The sequence below is a fragment of the Amphiura filiformis genome, unplaced genomic scaffold (genome assembly GCF_039555335.1).
Source record: "Amphiura filiformis unplaced genomic scaffold, Afil_fr2py scaffold_175, whole genome shotgun sequence".
NCBI lineage: Eukaryota > Metazoa > Echinodermata > Ophiuroidea > Amphilepidida > Amphiuridae > Amphiura > Amphiura filiformis.
The window spans coordinates 91,033-111,919 of record NW_027305639.1 but is presented as its reverse complement, the minus strand read 5'-3'; the positions used below and the strand labels follow the sequence as shown (position 1 = coordinate 111,919).

Below are 20,887 nucleotides of genomic sequence, written 5' to 3'. Positions count from 1 at the left end.
ATATACTAGAATGTACTGGGATGTACTAGAATATACTGGGATGTACTAGAATGTACTAGAATGTACTAGAATGTACTGGGATATACTAGAATGTACTGGGATGTACTAGAATGTACTATAATGTACTGGGATATACTAGAATGTACTGGGATGTACTAGAATATACTGGGATGTACTAGAATGTACTAGAATGTACTGGGATATACTAGAATGTACTGGGATGTACTAGAATGTACTGGGATATACTAGAATGTACTGGGATGTACTAGAATGTACTAGAATTTACTAGAATGTACTGGGATGTACTAGAATATACTGGGATGTACTAGAATATACTGGGATGTACTAGAATGTACTAGAAATGTACTAGAATGTACTGGGATATACTAGAATGTACTGGGATGTACTAGAATATACTGGGATGTACTAGAATGTACTAGAATGTACTAGAATGTACTGGGATATACTAGAATGTACTGGGATGTACTAGAATGTACTATAATGTACTGGGATATACTGGAATGTACTGGGATGTACTAGAATGTACTGGGATGTACTAGAATGTACTAGAATGTACTGGGATATACTAGAATGTACTGGGATGTACTAGAATGTACTATAATGTACTGGGATATACTAGAATGTACTGGGATGTACTAGAATATACTGGGATGTACTAGAATGTACTAGAATGTACTAGAATGTACTGGGATATACTAGAATGTACTGGGATGTACTAGAATATACTGGGATGTACTAGAATGTACTAGAATGTACTAGAATGTACTGGGATATACTAGAATGTACTGGGATGTACTAGAATGTACTATAATGTACTGGGATATACTAGAATGTACTGGGATGTACTAGAATATACTAGAATATACTGTACTAGGATGTACTAGAATATACTAGAATTTACTAGAATGTACTGGGATGTACTAGAATATACTGGGATGTACTAGAATATACTGGGATGTACTAGAATGTACTAGAATGTACTAGAATGTACTGGGATATACTAGAATGTACTGGGATGTACTAGAATATACTGGGATGTACTAGAATGTACTAGAATGTACTAGAATGTACTGGGATGTACTAGAATGTACTAGAATTTACTAGAATGTACTGGGATGTACTAGAATATACTAGAATTTACTAGAATGTACTGGGATGTACTAGAATATACTGGGATGTACTAGAATATACTGGGATGTACTAGAATGTACTAGAATGTACTAGAATGTACTGGGATATACTAGAATGTACTGGGATGTACTAGAATATACTGGGATGTACTAGGATGTACTAGAATGTACTATAATGTACTGGGATATACTAGAATGTACTGGGATGTACTAGAATATACTGGGATGTACTAGAATGTACTAGAATGTACTGGGATGTACTAGAATATACTGGGATGTACTAGAATGTACTAGAATGTACTAGAATGTACTGGGATATACTAGAATGTACTGGGATGTACTAGAATATACTGGGATGTACTAGAATGTACTAGAATGTACTGGGATATACTAGAATGTACTGGGATGTACTAGAATGTACTAGAATTTACTAGAATGTACTGGGATATACTAGAATGTACTGGGATGTACTAGAATGTACTAGAATTTACTAGAATGTACTGGGATGTACTAGAATATACTGGGATGTACTAGAATATACTGGGATGTACTAGAATGTACTAGAATGTACTAGAATGTACTGGGATATACTAGAATGTACTGGGATGTACTAGAATATACTGGGATGTACTAGAATGTACTAGAATGTACTAGAATGTACTGGGATATACTAGAATGTACTGGGATGTACTAGAATGTACTATAATGTACTGGGATATACTAGAATGTACTGGGATGTACTGGGATGTACTACAATGTACTGGGATGTACTAGAATGTACTAGAATGTACTGGGATATACTAGAATGTACTGGGATGTACTAGAATGTACTGGGATGTACTAGAATGTACTATAATGTACTGGGATATACTAGAATGTACTGGGATGTACTAGAATGTACTAGAATTTACTAGAATGTACTGGGATATACTAGAATGTACTGGGATGTACTAGAATGTACTAGAATTTACTAGAATGTACTGGGATGTACTAGAATATACTGGGATGTACTAGAATATACTGGGATGTACTAGAATGTACTAGAATGTACTAGAATGTACTGGGATATACTAGAATGTACTGGGATGTACTAGAATATACTGGGATGTACTAGAATGTACTAGAATGTACTAGAATGTACTGGGATATACTAGAATGTACTGGGATGTACTAGAATGTACTATAATGTACTGGGATATACTAGAATGTACTGGGATGTACTAGAATATACTGGGATGTACTAGAATGTACTAGAATGTACTGGGATGTACTAGAATGTACTGGGATGTACTAGAATGTACTATAATGTACTGGGATATACTAGAATGTACTGGGATGTACTAGAATATACTGGGATGTACTAGAATGTACTAGAATGTACTAGAATGTACTGGGATATACTAGAATGTACTGGGATGTACTAGAATATACTGGGATGTACTAGAATGTACTAGAATGTACTGGGATATACTAGAATGTACTGGGATGTACTAGAATGTACTAGAATTTACTAGAATGTACTGGGATATACTAGAATGTACTGGGATGTACTAGAATGTACTAGAATTTACTAGAATGTACTGGGATGTACTAGAATATACTGGGATGTACTAGAATATACTGGGATGTACTAGAATGTACTAGAATGTACTAGAATGTACTGGGATATACTAGAATGTACTGGGATGTACTAGAATATACTGGGATGTACTAGAATGTACTAGAATGTACTAGAATGTACTGGGATATACTAGAATGTACTGGGATGTACTAGAATGTACTATAATGTACTGGGATATACTAGAATGTACTGGGATGTACTAGAATATACTGGGCTGTACTAGAATGTACTAGAATGTACTGGGATATACTAGAATGTACTGGGATGTACTAGAATGTACTATAATGTACTGGGATATACTAGAATGTACTGGGATGTACTAGAATATACTGGGATGTACTAGAATGTACTAGAATGTACTAGAATGTACTGGGATATACTAGAATGTACTGGGATGTACTAGAATATACTGGGATGTACTAGAATGTACTAGAATGTACTAGAATGTACTAGAATGTACTGGGATGTACTAGAATGTACTATAATGTACTGGGATATACTAGAATGTACTGGGATGTACTAGAATATACTGGGATGTACTAGAATGTACTAGAATGTACTGGGATATACTAGAATGTACTGGGATGTACTAGAATGTACTGGGATATACTAGAATGTACTGGGATGTACTAGAATGTACTAGAATTTACTAGAATGTACTGGGATGTACTAGAATATACTGGGATGTACTAGAATATACTGGGATGTACTAGAATGTACTAGAATGTACTAGAATGTACTGGGATATACTAGAATGTACTGGGATGTACTAGAATATACTGGGATGTACTAGAATGTACTAGAATGTACTAGAATGTACTGGGATATACTAGAATGTACTGGGATGTACTAGAATGTACTATAATGTACTGGGATATACTAGAATGTACTGGGATGTACTAGAATATACTGGGATGTACTAGAATGTACTAGAATGTACTGGGATATACTAGAATGTACTGGGATGTACTAGAATGTACTATAATGTACTGGGATATACTAGAATGTACTGGGATGTACTAGAATATACTGGGATGTACTAGAATGTACTAGAATGTACTAGAATGTACTGGGATATACTAGAATGTACTGGGATGTACTAGAATATACTGGGATGTACTAGAATGTACTAGAATGTACTAGAATGTACTGGGATATACTAGAATGTACTGGGATGTACTAGAATGTACTATAATGTACTGGGATATACTAGAATGTACTGGGATGTACTAGAATATACTGGGATGTACTAGAATGTACTGGGATATACTAAAATGTACTGGGATGTACTAGAATGTACTATAATGTACTGGGATATACTAGAATGTACTGGGATGTACTAGAATATACTGGGATGTACTAGAATGTACTAGAATGTACTAGAATGTACTGGGATATACTAGAATGTACTGGGATGTACTAGAATATACTGGGATGTACTAGAATGTACTAGAATGTACTGGGATGTACTAGAATGTACTAGAATGTACTAGAATTTACTAGAATGTACTGGGATGTACTAGAATATACTGGGATGTACTAGAATATACTGGGATGTACTAGAATGTACTAGAATGTACTAGAATGTACTGGGATATACTAGAATGTACTGGGATGTACTAGAATATACTGGGATGTACTAGAATGTACTAGAATGTACTAGAATGTACTGGGATATACTAGAATGTACTGGGATGTACTAGAATGTACTATAATGTACTGGGATATACTAGAATGTACTGGGATGTACTAGAATATACTGGGATGTACTAGAATGTACTAGAATGTACTGGGATGTACTAGAATATACTGGGATGTACTAGAATGTACTAGAATGTACTAGAATGTACTGGGATATACTAGAATGTACTGGGATGTACTAGAATATACTGGGATGTACTAGAATGTACTAGAATGTACTAGAATGTACTGGGATATACTAGAATGTACTGGGATGTACTAGAATGTACTATAATGTACTGGGATATACTAGAATGTACTGGGATGTACTAGAATATACTGGGATGTACTAGAATGTACTGGGATATACTAGAATGTACTGGGATGTACTAGAATGTACTATAATGTACTGGGATATACTAGAATGTACTGGGATGTACTAGAATATACTGGGATGTACTAGAATGTACTAGAATGTACTAGAATGTACTGGGATATACTAGAATGTACTGGGATGTACTAGAATATACTGGGATGTACTAGAATGTACTAGAATGTACTGGGATATACTCGAATGTACTGGGATGTACTAGAATGTACTAGAATTTACTAGAATGTACTGGGATGTACTAGAATATACTGGGATGTACTAGAATATACTGGGATGTACTAGAATGTACTAGAATGTACTAGAATGTACTGGGATATACTAGAATGTACTGGGATGTACTAGAATATACTGGGATGTACTAGAATGTACTAGAATGTACTAGAATGTACTGGGATATACTAGAATGTACTGATGTACTAGAATGTACTATAATGTACTGGGATATACTAGAATGTACTGGGATGTACTATTAGGTACTAGAATATACTGGGATGTACTAGAATGTACTAGAATGTACTGGGATATACTAGAATGTACTGGGATGTACTAGAATGTACTATAATGTACTGGGATATACTAGAATGTACTGGGATGTACTAGAATATACTGGGATGTACTAGAATGTACTAGAATGTACTAGAATGTACTGGGATATACTAGAATGTACTGGGATGTACTAGAATATACTGGGATGTACTAGAATGTACTAGAATGTACTGGGATATACTAGAATGTACTGGGATGTACTAGAATGTACTAGAATTTACTAGAATGTACTGGGATATACTAGAATGTACTGGGATGTACTAGAATGTACTAGAATGTACTAGAATGTACTGGGATGTACTAGAATATACTAGAATTTACTAGAATGTACTGGGATGTACTAGAATATACTGGGATGTACTAGAATATACTGGGATGTACTAGAATGTACTAGAATGTACTAGAATGTACTGGGATATACTAGAATGTACTGGGATGTACTAGAATATACTGGGATGTACTAGAATGTACTAGAATGTACTAGAATGTACTGGGATATACTAGAATGTACTGGGATGTACTAGAATGTACTATAATGTACTGGGATATACTAGAATGTACTGGGATGTACTAGAATATACTGGGATGTACTAGAATGTACTAGAATGTACTAGAATGTACTGGGATATACTAGAATGTACTGGGATGTACTAGAATATACTGGGATGTACTAGAATGTACTAGAATGTACTGGGATATACTAGAATGTACTGGGATGTACTAGAATGTACTAGAATTTACTAGAATGTACTGGGATATACTAGAATGTACTGGGATGTACTAGAATGTACTAGAATTTACTAGAATGTACTGGGATGTACTAGAATATACTAGAATTTACTAGAATGTACTGGGATGTACTAGAATATACTGGGATGTACTAGAATATACTGGGATGTACTAGAATGTACTAGAATGTACTAGAATGTACTGGGATATACTAGAATGTACTGGGATGTACTAGAATATACTGGGATGTACTAGAATGTACTAGAATGTACTAGAATGTACTGGGATATACTAGAATGTACTGGGATGTACTAGAATGTACTATAATGTACTGGGATATACTAGAATGTACTGGGATGTACTAGAATATACTGGGATGTACTAGAATGTACTAGAATGTACTGGGATGTACTAGAATGTACTAGAATGTACTAGAATGTACTGGGATGTACTAGAATGTACTGGGATATACTAGAATGTACTGGATGTACTAGAATGTACTATAATGTACTGGGATATACTAGAATGTACTGGGATGTACTAGAATATACTGGGATGTACTAGAATGTACTAGAATGTACTAGAATGTACTGGGATATACTAGAATGTACTGGGATGTACTATAATGTACTAGAATATACTGGGATGTACTAGAATTTATTTATTTATTTATTTATTTATTTATTTATTTATTTATTTATTTATTTATTTATTTATTTATTTATTTATTTATTTATTTATTTATTTATTTATTTATTTATATTAATATTTATGGTTTATATGTAAATTTATGTTAATGGTATTTATATGTAAATTTATGTTAATGGTATCTTATTAATCTTACATGGAACACTAACCTTTTTCTGCGCCACCGAAAAAAATATTTTTACCAATTTGTAAAGAACGGTAGTATTGAAGGCTGACATATCAGGAATTGTATGTCAATGATATGGTGTTTAGTGATGTCAACCTTGTGAGATTACACTGGTGCTCGGGGATGGTGCCATGATGGTGCTGGCGCCGCCGTAAACCCAGGACCAATAGCATAAACATATTCCTTCAAGTTCAACTTCAACTCTGATATTGTCAGGACCCAGAAACTCTGGGTATGACAGCCAAGCTTGTGCGGGGTTAAGCGTGGTTACTGGCCCGGCCTGTTGGTGTGCTTTGAATGCTTGGTTACTTGGTTGGAGTTTTCTCTGAGGTTATTCCACTCCCGAAATCGGTCATGTCCGATGTCGGTTGCATAAAACTTAAAAGGTAAGCTTATGATTCTTATCATTCACACCATTATGACCTAGCCCGAGGTACTCTGAGACGAATATACCTAAATTCGTCTCAGGAGGTACCACCTCCGTCACAACGATTTCACTGTCATTCTCCGCACGTAGTGAGGAAGTTGCTCGAGAACTCTAGCCAAGAATTTGCTCACCGATAGCTTCACATTCTAGGCTAGAGACCTTTGCATTCAAAATCTAGTCGGATTCGCTGAAGCATGACACCGTGTAAAGCAATGGAAGGTCAGAAGTAAACACAGCCGATCACGACAGGCGATTGCATCAAAAATGTTGCTAAAATTACACTTCAACAAAATTTTAGACTGTCCAAAATACGCAAATCTTGCTCAAAAGATACAGTTGACTCATCGAAATAACTTTCATTCAAATTTCAACATTAACAGAATAAATAACCTCCGGTGTAAAAAATTGAACCGCTGTCCGACCGAAAAACCATAGGAAAGTACTCTAGCATCGAATGCGTAACTATCGTGTGCAAATTCGAAGCTAGAGTTCTCAAGCAATGAGGAAGGGACAGGGCCCATGATGTTTGGGGCTAATTATGGAACGCACCAATAAAGCGCCCATTGAAATACACGGTAAAAGGCCTACATTTGGATCTCGTTTTGGCACTTGTATTACGTATTTCAACTATAAAGCTTGGTATCAAATTAAAGCTGATCATATGTAGAATATTATTCTGTTAATGGAATTGCTAACCACCGACTTTTTTTGTTATTTTGCCGCAAAGAAAAATTGTGCAAATTCAACCCTAAAAATCACTCAATTTTGGAAACCGGACGTTGTTCAAATTCGCGCCAGAACTTCAACTCTGAAATAAAATTTTGGGAATTTTTCTCAAATTTGGTCATGTATACACTTGTCGGAAGCAAATGAGCTGAAAATGGGCAAGATTTGACTATACGTTCAGAAAATAAAGCCATAACAAGCTCAAATAAGTGGTGGACTATTTTAACCGAATTTCACTGGTACATAAATCGTGGAGTGATTTGGTGGTGCGCCCTCTTATAGGTATGCCAGGGCCAGGCAAACACACTTGCTAGTCAGCCAAATTTGCCGACAATGTCAGTGCATTTTACATAGAAATTTAAAACAACTGGCGAAGAAAGAAACCTACATAAATATGTTTTCTATACTTCACTTGACCCAAATATATGATTTTTTATGGTGATAAGTCACTCGCACATGGAATTTTAGAGGATTTTGATAGCAGTTCCATTAAAAAAGCAGCTATCATATAATGAGACTAAGATCTAGAAACACCCCCGAAATGCCGTTTTGGGGAATTTTGCTAGCTGAATCTTTTTGACATTGTTTGATGAAAGTCAATCTTTGACAAGATGTAACTTTGCTACGGAAAGTGCTATGAAAAAAAGGTTTTCAGTTTTGGCTTTGTTTACTCAAGGGCTTTAATTTGATATATAAAATGCTGCAGTTTGATGGCAAATTTGAATTCACCTAGCATACAGGTAATTATGACCATGTTGTTGGAGTACATGGATCGAATCCATGGGTTCCTACACTCACACTGAGGGCCGATGACCGGGCCGATGACACACATTCGATGGGTGTATTGTTGGAGCTAGCCCTAGCCTAGACATGCTACTTGCTAGAACTCTGGCCATGATCATGATGATAATTGATATTATAGTAACCGTTTTAGTTTTACTAAATGCCAGATCGAGGTGCTTTACATTGAAAGACTGGTACAAATAGCATGATAGCTCGATGCTTGAAAGGAAAGAACGATACATCCCCTGCCCTGCAGTAAAAGTTGGAAGCACTCCAGTTCAATGGCAATGCATTGAACTGCATGGTGTCCATTTGGTCGCTAAAAATATTCATAATGAAACACATATTGTGCTTGAGTTGAGAACACAATCGTCGGTCATTTCTAAATTGCACACTCAATCGCTTGCAGAAAACTGAATCACACGCATGATTAGTTAGGGATGTTCATAAAATTTTGAAGTTCAATATTTTTAGCTGAAAGTTCTTTCATTTGAAAGAGAATTAAATTACGTAAACAATAAGGGGTCAATCATGTTTCTACTGCATATACTTTTGAAGTTACAGACAAAAATAGTGTCATCAAAGTGCCCAAAATTTTGTGTGTGAAATTGTGACAGCAGGCACATGTACAATGCACACTACTGTATGTGACCCCAGATGACCTCCTATTCTTTACTGTAAGAAAGCTGTTTTGGATGGTATTGATTTACACACAAATTGCTTTTGAGCTAAATCGAGTGTCGACTTGGTGGAACATGGATTGCACTATGTGATAGTTTATGAATCCAGTATCATGCCAGTACAACATAAGTCAACATCACTTAAAGGTTTTGGTTGTCAAAATTAATTTTTAGTGATTTTCTCCATTGAGCCCCACAGTAAAGCCATTTTTGGACCGTACATGCACATTCCACTTCCCTATGGACGAATAGCGCCACCTATAGTGTATGATGTGAGCTAGCCTAGATTAGTCAGTGTGCTAAAGCCCGGGGCTAAATGGCTGTGCCTGCATGTGCAGCCTGTGCCTGTTTTGCAGAAGCATACGGTCTGGACTGACAAATCTACCTTACTAAATTACTGTCCATGACGACACGATAGTTACTGTGTGGATCATATTAAGGTACAATGTAGACTGGGAGTCATACCGCCCAAGTCAGAGATCCGTCAACTGTTTTTGACACTCTAAAACAATTTTTAAATTGTCAAATTTGACTAATAGCTTGGCTAACATTTATGTATCTTCGCAAGATAATTTGCTTACTTTTAACTGGAAACACAGGCGCTGAAGTACAAATTCTGACCATATTATGATAGGCAAGCTCACATCACACACTATAGGTGGCGCTATTCGTCCATAGTGAAGTGAAATGGTCGCATGTCATGAACTGGGCTATCAAATATGGGGGATTTGTTACTAATATGGTTCAATAGCTCAATTACAGAATTACATCCCGTAAAAAGTAAATTTGGTGTCATTTTGTTGCTATTGATCTCCCCTTTCATTTAAGACCATTTATAGCTCATTTGGATTAGTAACAAGCGAATTGGGGGTCAAAATGTCTGAGTGTGTTGCGGGGATGGGAGGACGTCGGCATGTCGCATGGGAGGACGTCGCACACTCATAGGAATTACGCACAAAAAGCAAAAAAGGAAGAAACTTTGAAATGCTGTACCGTACATGTATAGCTATGTATTTAGTAGCATGAACCACAAATTTCATACGTGTATACATGCAGTATTCTTGATACTAGATCTATTTCATGTAATTGATATATACAGTTTTGAATGTTATGCAACCTATTAATTGATTAATTGACTGTTTAAAAGTACATTTTGACCCATTTTCTGTGGGTTTTTTGTGTAGGGCCTACCTTGTTCATACTTCCTTTCTACGTTTTGAAACATTGATAACCAAATAGAACAGAAATTATTAATATTAAACAAGAAATACAAGATTAATATATACACGGTATGTGTTGTTTGTCACCACACAACAAAACCCTATGTATTATGAAGAAGATTGATTTTTTGGTCATCACATAACAAAAATCATCTCCGCTTAGACCACCCTGTATTCTCAATATTTGCTCTACTACTAGTACTAGCAGAAGGAAATTTAAGCAATTATGTGATTTTTAAAAAACTTATCTAGATGGTAAATGATCAAACATCAGATAAAGAAGTCTTTAAAGGGATACAATGTATAGCTTGAAAGCTTATTTTCACTTGGTAAAAATACACAATTTTGACCACCCTGTATGCTCTAACCACAATGAAATCAGCCACCAGACTTTTTTTTAAACTAAAAGGCCATGGTTACATCCTTCTAGATCAGTATCTGTTTTAGTTATCATTGGGGAAAAATACCAGTGTTTATTAAATTACCAGGTACATTTGTTTAAAATTTATATATTATGTTACACCTTGTACATTTTACCCACCCTGAATATTGATGTTGTTTTTGCCACATATGAGAACCTTGTAATGTAGACTTCCTAAAAATGTATACTTTCCTATACATGATATACACATACAAAATAAAAAGTTACGTTCAGTTGAATAGGGCCTACAAATTGGTGTGATTTTTGACATTTGTGTAACACTTTTTATGCCCAGTTCATGAAATGCGACCAAATGTGCATGTACGGTCCAAAAATGGCTATACTGTGGGGCTCAATGGAAAAAATCACTAAAAATTAATTTTGACAACCAAAACCTTGTGATGTTGACTTGACACATAGTGCAATCTATGTTCCACCAAGTCGACACTCGTTTTAAGCTCAAAAGCGATTTCTGTGTAAATCAAGACCGTTCAGCTTTCTTACCCTTTCTTACAGTAAAGAATAGGGAGGTCATACCTTCCTTTCCTTCCACTTACTTTATTTGTCTTCGTTTTTTCAGGTTCTAAAGTGCAGTAGAAAAGCAACAAAAACATGGCTGCAGCAGCAAGAAGGGAAGACTTGATAGAAGTATACTTCAACATGGGTCTTCATTATAAGGACATCATAACAACACTAAGTATCAGACACTTGATAATTATGAGTAAATCAACGTTAAAACGCATCCTAAGAAGTAAGGGATTGTTCCGGAGAAAAAACTACAGTGACATTGGGAGTGTGATAAACTTTATTAGAAAAGAACTAGAAGGGTCAGGGTGTCTCCATGGTTACAGATGGATGCATCACAAATTACAACTTAATGGTTTCATAGTGAAGAAGGAAGAGGTGAGAGTTCTATTGGCTGCTCTTGACCCAGTCGCAACCGACAATAGAAGGGCTAAGAGACTTAAAAGGCGCTGCTATTTAAGCAAAGGACCCAACTATATTTGGCACCTGGATTCATACGATAAGTTGAAGCCATTTGGCATTTGTATTAATGGGTGCATCGATGGCTTTTCTAGGAGATTGATATGGCTTAATGCTTACATTACAAGTAATGATCCCAAAGTGATTGGAGGCTATTTCATGGAGGTCATTCAAGATTTGGAAGGATGTCCGAAAATTGTTCGCGGCGATTTTGGGACTGAGAACACCTATGTGTGTAATTTTCAGCGCTTCTTGCGTGCAGATCATGATGATTCATTTGCTGGGGAAAGAAGTTTCCTGTATGGATCTAGTAATCATAACCAAAGAATTGAAAGCTTCTGGGGCTTTCTCCGAAAGGAATGTATAGAATTTTGGATGGAGATTTTCCATGCATTGAAGGACCAGGGATACTTTGATGGTAGCTTTCTGGATAAAAATTTGATACTGTTCTGTTTTCTGAGTATTATTCAGGTAAGATTTGAAGCAGATGTATTTCATGTAGTTAGTGCTATATTTTAATGTCTTGATGTTTTTTATACCATTTCGTAATGTATTTTTATACCATTTCATAATCCATTTCTCTCAGATTCTAATAGTTAATCAAGAATTGTGGAAAATCTCACAGTTAGTGTCATTTAGGATGCAGATCTTCATTCCCAAGTTTAAATTTCACATACATAATTTTTTTAATGATCCAAGGTTTATAGTACTCTCTAAAATACCCATTATTAAGGCCTAGAAAAAAAGTTTGATTGGTGTAACATAAAAAAAAAATTAGGGTAGGTCAGTCAGTAATTTTTAATTAAAAAAAAATTTTTACACACATTTTAAGTGGTAAAGTGCGTATGATAAAGAACTTGTAACTTTTATGCCTCCACCATGAGGCATACTGTTTTTGCAATGTCTCTGCTTCCGTCTGGATGCTGTATCTCGGGCATGGATGGGCTGGCGGATTGACTTCAGATTTTCAGGATAGGTGGGTCATGGTCAGAAACCCTGGATACTTTTTTTTTGGGTGGGTTTGAGGTCATATACTGAGGTCAAAGGTCATTTGAGGTCAACTTGTAAATTTGGTCTCATATGAACAGTTCAAATCCTATGGGCATAAAACTTAGTGGGTACAGTCAACATTTAGAGCCAACTTTTTTGAAGGTCATTTTAGGGTCATATATGGGGTTACCCGGGGTCATCTGAGGTCAAATTAGTAAAAACTGTCTTATGGGCATGGAACTTGGTGGGTACAGCTCCAGTAAAAGAGCCCGGGATTGCTGTTTCGCTCCAGTGAAAGAGTCGGGATTGCTGTTTCACTGTTTTCGGGCCCCAGCACTGGAACAAGCTCCCTGTTTATGTCAGAGAAGCGGAATCTGTGGCTGCTTTTAAACGTCTTCTGAAGACGTACCTTTTCCCAAATGAGTAATTTCTTGTTGTTGTTTTTTATTTAGTTTTTCTTGTGTATATTGTTTTGGAGCAAAAGCGCTGTGTTATTTGTAGAGCGCTATAGAAATGTGCTTTAATAATAATAATAATAATAATACAGTCAACATTCAGGGCCAAATTTTTGGAAGGTCATTTCATGGTCATCCAGGGGATCATCTGATGTCGAATAAGGAAAATCTGTCATATGGGCATGAAACTTGTCAGTGTCACTGGGTACAGTCAACATTTAGAGTTAAATTTTTTGAAGGTCATTTTTGGGTCATCTGAGGTCACCCAGAGTCTTCTGAGGTTAAAGTATGAACAGTTTAATTCCTAATGCAACCAAACTTGGGTCAATGCTGCATTATGGGTACCCTCATGTATTGGTGGTATCCAATGATTTAATAACTGTATAATAAATTTAAATCGCCCCATGGTGGAGGCATCCCAGTCGACGCCTTCTTGCATCGAAAACCGTGACGTTTCTAGTTTTTTTCCTTTTTTAAATTGTATTTATTTATTTTTATTTTCTTTATTTTTGAAAAAAAAAATAAGAAAAAACTCTAGGGTTGGGCCAATCAAACAATTTTTTTAGGCCTAATTGTTAGTTTAAAATTAGGTTTCTCTTTTTCTGTCTGTCTGTGTACGTAATACGTATGTTTCACTTTTTTTTATCACAGCTGAAGGGACTATCTCATCATGTAGGCCTATCTGTAGGGGAACTGATTCACATAAGTCAAAACACTTTTATGTGTAACTTTTTGAGTACATAGCATGTTGCGGTATGGCACAGGCAGTTGTCCTTTTTTCTTGCGATGTATAATTGGTGGACCTATCTATTGATGTTGGGTAGGGCAGGATATCTTATGAATGTTAGCTTCTTGAAGGGAATTATCTGCTACTTTGAACAGAAAGCTAACTGGAAATGTTAAAGGTCAAAAACAAAAAAAATATTCAAACAATTCTTTCCATTGCCAAATTATAGTGATCAAAATTTCATGGAAGTTAAATCATAATTTTAATGAACTGAATACATTTTGTGCATTTCATGAATTAATATCCCATTCATCAGTGAAGGAATTTCAGCTACATGTACCTTTGAAGCGCTGCCAAGAAGTGGCCACACCAGTTCCCCCATTGATGATCTGAAGACTCTTATGAATACTCTCTCTCTCTCTCTCCCTCTCTCTAGGTGCCATATCCTAGGACGTTGGCGATCATGTCATGCCACAATTCTCTGTATATGCCATCTCCAGAAGCTCTGTCGCTTTATCAGTGTTGCCAGTCTTCAGGAAATTTCCTGATTTTAGGGAATTTTACTCACATGATCCTATACAAATGTATGGGAAAAGTACATTTTTCAGGAAATTTTTTTTGCTATTTCAGGATTTTTTGAAAATACTAACTGGTATCTCTGCTTTATATTCAGCTCCCCTTTCTTTTAGCCAGTCTTTCAGATTTGATAACCACATCACTAGTTGTAATAACTAAGATCAATTTCACCTTTATGGGAGATCACTATTTACAGGTATTTGGGACATCGATGGGGACCCGCATGGCTCCGTTGTTCGCCTGCCTCTTCATGTCTAGGCTTGAAGAGCAGATGTTGGATGCTGCCCCATGTCGTCCATAGATTTGGTGGAGGAACATAGACGATGTATTTTTCATCTGGACCAGAGAAGAGGACATCCTCCACACCTTCCTTGACCATGACAATTCTTTCCACAGAAACCATTAAATTCACATCAGAACTTTCTCACCACCATGTCAAGTTCTTGGATGTCACCATCAGAAAGGAGATGACTCTCTTGACAGTTAATGGTATCTACACTCTTCCAGTTGCCATCCCCAACATTGTAATAGTGGTATAGTATACAGTCAAGCTCTCTGCCTCTGCCACATTTGTAATGATTCTGACTTTTCACAGCAATCTAGGGACCTCAAGGAACCTTACATGATTTACATCTAAGTGCAGCAGGCCATCAACAAGGTCAAATCTCTTCTTAGGTGAGATGTACTGAAGCAGAACCCCCAAACCCGGGCCCCAAAACCCAGGACACCAATTACCAGAGTCCCTCTTGTGGTCACTTTTTATCCTAACCTTCCTCCTCTCCACAGCATCACTAATGACAATCACCATACATGTACTTCAAACCACAGATCGCCGGAGATCGGTTTAATACAACGAGCAGGACCCGAAAGCCTCATCCTGGCCTTCAGACATCCCTGCAATCTTGGATATCTTCTTGTAAAAGCTGTCCCCACTTATTCTGATACTATTCCTTCCACTCAGCAGGGGACTTTCACAAGTGATTCCAACAGGCATCTTGTCTGCAAGGACCATATTCAAGCAATGTATTATTATTTCACCATTAATTCAAACAATTCCTCCTCCCACAGGATCAGGGGCAACATCACCTGCGCCACATCTAATGTAGTGTATCTCATTTCTTGCTGAGTATGTGGTATATAGTATGTGGGAGAAACTAAAACTGCACTTAAGAGGCGGTTTGAGGGACACAGGTCTACTGTCAACCCCAGAAAGCTTGACACTCCTGTTGGTAATCACTTTTAACATCAGCAATCATCTCTGACATGATCTTACAGGGCATAGAGTCTTTAGGTAACCATCTGTGCCGGCAGGGAGAAATTCTGGATGAAGCACCTATGTAAAATCAGGCCCCCAAAGCCCTACGGTCTCAACATCCAAGAGGGAAATGACTAACTTGTTTTTCATTATCATACTTATGACATATTATTAATTCTTTATAACATTTCCTCTAGTCATGTTTTTAGTTTGTAGAATAAAATCAAGTTCAACCATTGGGATGCCGCTTTCCCCATACAGTTTCTATATCAGTGTCCCAATATCTGCCCACCTGCATGCTTGTTAGCATATTTAATCATAAAATTAATTAGAATTGGTGGAGAAGGCTGGCTTTGGTGTTAAATGATAGAAGAAAGAATATGCTTTAAAATGATATCAAAATGTCACACCATTCACATTGTAACGCAGGGCCAAATACAAAACATCAACAATTTACAATGAAGGGGTTGTGCTACAACTTTGTTCTGCACTGGTCCCGTACTCTGCCCATCGATTTGATACACAGGATTTATATCTTTATGTTAAGCATTGATTGGAAACATTTCTGATTTCATTGTTAGTGTTGTAGTGTTAGCATCTCTTTGTTCTTCAACGTGATACACAATGTATACCGCCAATACCATGCATTTCTAAACTGTAAAACTTTGCATTTATGGTAGTGCACCAATAATAATGTATTAGTTCAGTTATAATCAGTTAATTAATGATGCGTATCATTGCTCAATCCTATGTAACTGCTTCAAAAACTTTATTGTTATTAATTTCGTGAAAATCTTATTTTTGTTTTGTTTTTTTTTTTTTTTTGCAGGATGAACTAGATCGCACAGCAGAAGTGTGGAATGAACACATAATCTCACCAAGCAGAAATGCTAATGGGCCACATGGAAGACCAAATGTAATGTACGTGTACCAGAGTTGTACAACTCACAGGATTATTTGATGGAAGTATCTCCAGTTGATTTAGACATTTGCCAGGAAGAATGCACATTTAGGGAATCAATACCATGTGACTATGATGTCTTCAATTTGTGCACTATGATCATGGCAGAAAGACATCTTGGTGTTCCTCATGATGCACACAGTGCATTAGATTTATACGTGGAGCTTAAGGGAGAACTAACAAGATTATTGTAGTCCAGTGTAGTGGAATAGGTGAGCACTGAGCAGGAATCAGAGATACCAACCCTCCCTATTTTAGAGGGAGGTTCTCTATTTTTTGAAAATTTTTGTCCAATCTGACACCCAAATTTTGCAACCTCTCTATTTCTGACAAGTTATGTGCCATTGAAGTTGCAGGTAATTTTGAAAACAACCTTATTTTTTGTTTGAATCCTCCCTATTTTCTGGATGTTAATGTTGGTATCTCTGAGGAATGCATATTTAGGGAATTAGTATCGTGTACACTATGATCATGGCAGAAAGGCATCTTGATGTTCTTCATGAAGGGAGAATTTAAGTTTGTTTGGCATTTTGTTACTGCGTTCAATAAAGTCCCAACTTATGCTCTCGTAAATTCACATAAGCGTGCGCCCATCACACATTATGCATGAGATTCATTTCCCAATTGAATACCTGAGTGGAAGAAGGGCCCAACTCTGTTATACAAAAATGAGTTTATCATATTTTAAAAGACCTGTACCGTCGTCATTGCAACATATGCTTTCACATGTTGTATGTTCATGTACCAGTACTAAAGATCCCCTGAAGATGAAAAATGTCTGTCTCTTAAAACTTTTCCAAATATTGTGTTTTTTGTTCATATCTCAAAAAAAAGTCTTGATGGAGTTGGGCCCTTCTTCCACTCAGGTATTCAATTGTGAGAACTAATTTTTGAACGAGTTTACGCTAAAACATGTAGAGTACACTGGCTGACATCCATGCAGTAAAATGTTGTGAGACCTTCCAGTAAAAACAGATGATGGTAAAGTAGTTTAAGATTGGTATATAGTTGGAAATCTTTCAGTTTGGTTGTCTTTGTCTGTTTCAGATAAAGCATAGAATCAAAACTTAGATAGAACACCAGTCGCCTAGGATGGTGAATCATAAATTTCCACAAAATTATCTTCATACATTTTACTGTTTCCATTGTACTTAATCTTTTTAAGGTTCTGAGATCATCTACATAAATCTGGAAAAGGTATCAATATTGATGGATACTCTTGTAATCATGCAATGTTTGAAGAAGCTACCATCTATTGAGGCATAACTTTTTAATGACCCTCATAGAGTGTGTTTCTACTGAGCAAGCGGTTGCTGGTGAATTAAGAGTTGAGGGTGAGGCGAGGAATACACGGTTACGGCCCCAATAGGAACAGATCAGGTGAATGTTAATGCGGGGTGAAGAGTGAACCTCACTGTCGACCATCTTTTTAAATCATGGCCAAAAATAATCACATTTCCTAAAAGGATGCTTTCAGAAAAAGTTGCACTTTTCAACATCCTATACATATCGTCGGTCACAACACATAGTGGCGTACGTGAAGGACAAAATATGTCTCTGAGCAAAACGTTTTTGAAGGATGTGCTACTAGTAATGGAGTCGATACTCCTCCACTGTTATCTCTCAGTGGCCCGATTCCATTTGAAACTGAAGTTTAGATTCAAACTATTTTAAAACTGTATCTTTAATAGTTAACAAGGAATAACCTATACGCCACTATGTGAACCGGAAGATTTGGAAAATCACTCTATGCCACTATGTGTTGCGACCAACGATATGTGAAGGAAGGTTATTATTTCAAACTCTAATGGTGACCTTTAGGTTAAATTGCTAGAATTTTACATTAAACACACCTGAACAGACACAATGCAATTTCGAACTCGCAGCCTATGGATTATGAGTCGGGTGCCTTATCCACTCGGCAACACATACTTCACAAAATATAATGTACAAAAAAATTCTCGATATTAATGTTTTGATTGATTTAATGGTGTTTTTGCAGTATAAAACAATGATTCATTTACATGTACAGGGTTTTTCTAGAAGGTTTTATTGAGACAGTGCTATAAAAATGGTAAATAAAAAGGAGTTACAAACCATTTCTTAGCATAACTAATTAACTTTACATTCATTTTGTTGATTTGAAAAATTCAAAAAGCTGTGAATAGAGGAATCATTTTGCTACCCCACCAAAGTTATCCCTTCTCAAAATCCTTTTGTTATGGTAAAAAAAAATCACCTTTAATGCTTTAAAAAACTTTTTAACATCCCATATGTACAAAATATTCTCGATATCAATGTTATGATTGATTTAATTGTTTTGTGTTCCTTCACCTTTCTATTTCTGATCTCTTAGTCACCCTGCAACCACCATGTAGTGCAAAATGATGATTTGTTGAAGCTAATTTTGACATTAGGGTTTCATTGATTTTACCACTTTAATAAACCTTATACTTAGAAAAACCCTGTACATGTCAATCATTTTATACTGCAAGATGATTGCATGGGTGACTGTATGTACATACATGTAAAAATTAAAGGAAAAAAAACACCATTAAATCAATCCTCATATATTGTACGTCACGTAAGGCCAAGGAAAGTCGATTTTGAGTTTCCCGTCACCCGCCCTCACTTCATTTTCTGACCCTCACTTGAATTCATTATTGTGATTTTCCAAAAAATACCAATGAAAACTGGTTATATTTGCAAAAATAATTATGAATATCCCTTTATTTTTTGTGGAAAAATCAAAATCAAAACATACATTTTGCTGTCAACCTTGCAGACTCTTTGTAATATACTTTTGAATCTCATTTGGGCTAAACATCCATCTTCAAGTGAGTGAGAGGCAAATAACAACACATTTTACATGCGTGTTGGTCATATAATGAAAGGCAGACAAATAATGAATAATGAAAAAGTTACCTCACTTGTTTTCAGAAATTATGTGACGGGAAACTCAAAATTGACTGTTAGGGGCCAAAAGGAAAGAAATGGTTTTTTTTTGGGTTTTTTTGGTGGGTTTGGGGTCTTTTGAACCCTGTACAAGGTAACTCAGTAGAAACAGTTCCGGTGTATTGTGTGTATGAATATGGATATACATTTTTGTTGCTTTCATTTATAAGCCAATAGCTTTCCTTTCCTTTGCAGATAACCATGGCTTTGAAAAAAAAAAAAAAAGAGTGGTGCAACAACATTGATGTACATGTAGGATATCTCACAGCAGGTTAACATGCAGCATCTGTCTAGATCACTTCAAGGTTATAAAACACTTCCATGTCTCCACAACTTCTGTCGTGAGTGTCTCCAGGAAATCATCCAAAGCTGCCAAGATGCCAACAATTATCCCGGCAACAACTACACCATGTTCTCATTTCCATGTCCAGCATGTAGAGGCGATGTTAACTTTCCTGTTACCGTGCCACATCCTCTGAACATAAGAGATGTAGCGGTAAATGCAGCCGCAAAAAAAATGAGATCAAGACAAACTTTCACATTGAAAACCAACTGGATATGTTAAATAAGAAATCAGAGATGTCACTTTTCAGGTTTTATCCTGAATACAGGTTTTTTGTGAGTCCAAATTCCTGCCGTTTTATTAATTTTCGGCCTCTTTGGGGCTTTTTGGCCTGCACTCATGTGCTTTTCAGGGGTTTCTCACCATTTTCAGGTTGTTTGAGTGAAACTGAG

General features: G+C 36.3%; 1 protein-coding gene across 1 annotated transcript; it reads left to right on the top strand.

The window, feature by feature from the left end:
• The first annotated feature begins 7,310 nt into the window (after positions 1-7,310).
• On the top strand, positions 7,311-19,296 carry LOC140145219 (uncharacterized). The gene is given in 4 exon segments (XM_072166993.1): positions 7,311-7,378; positions 11,830-12,704; positions 17,066-17,159; positions 17,162-19,296. Coding segments are annotated over 3 exon segments (1,167 nt in total). The 5' UTR covers positions 7,311-7,378; positions 11,830-11,861; the 3' UTR covers positions 17,392-19,296.
• The last annotated feature ends 1,591 nt before the right edge of the window (positions 19,297-20,887 follow it).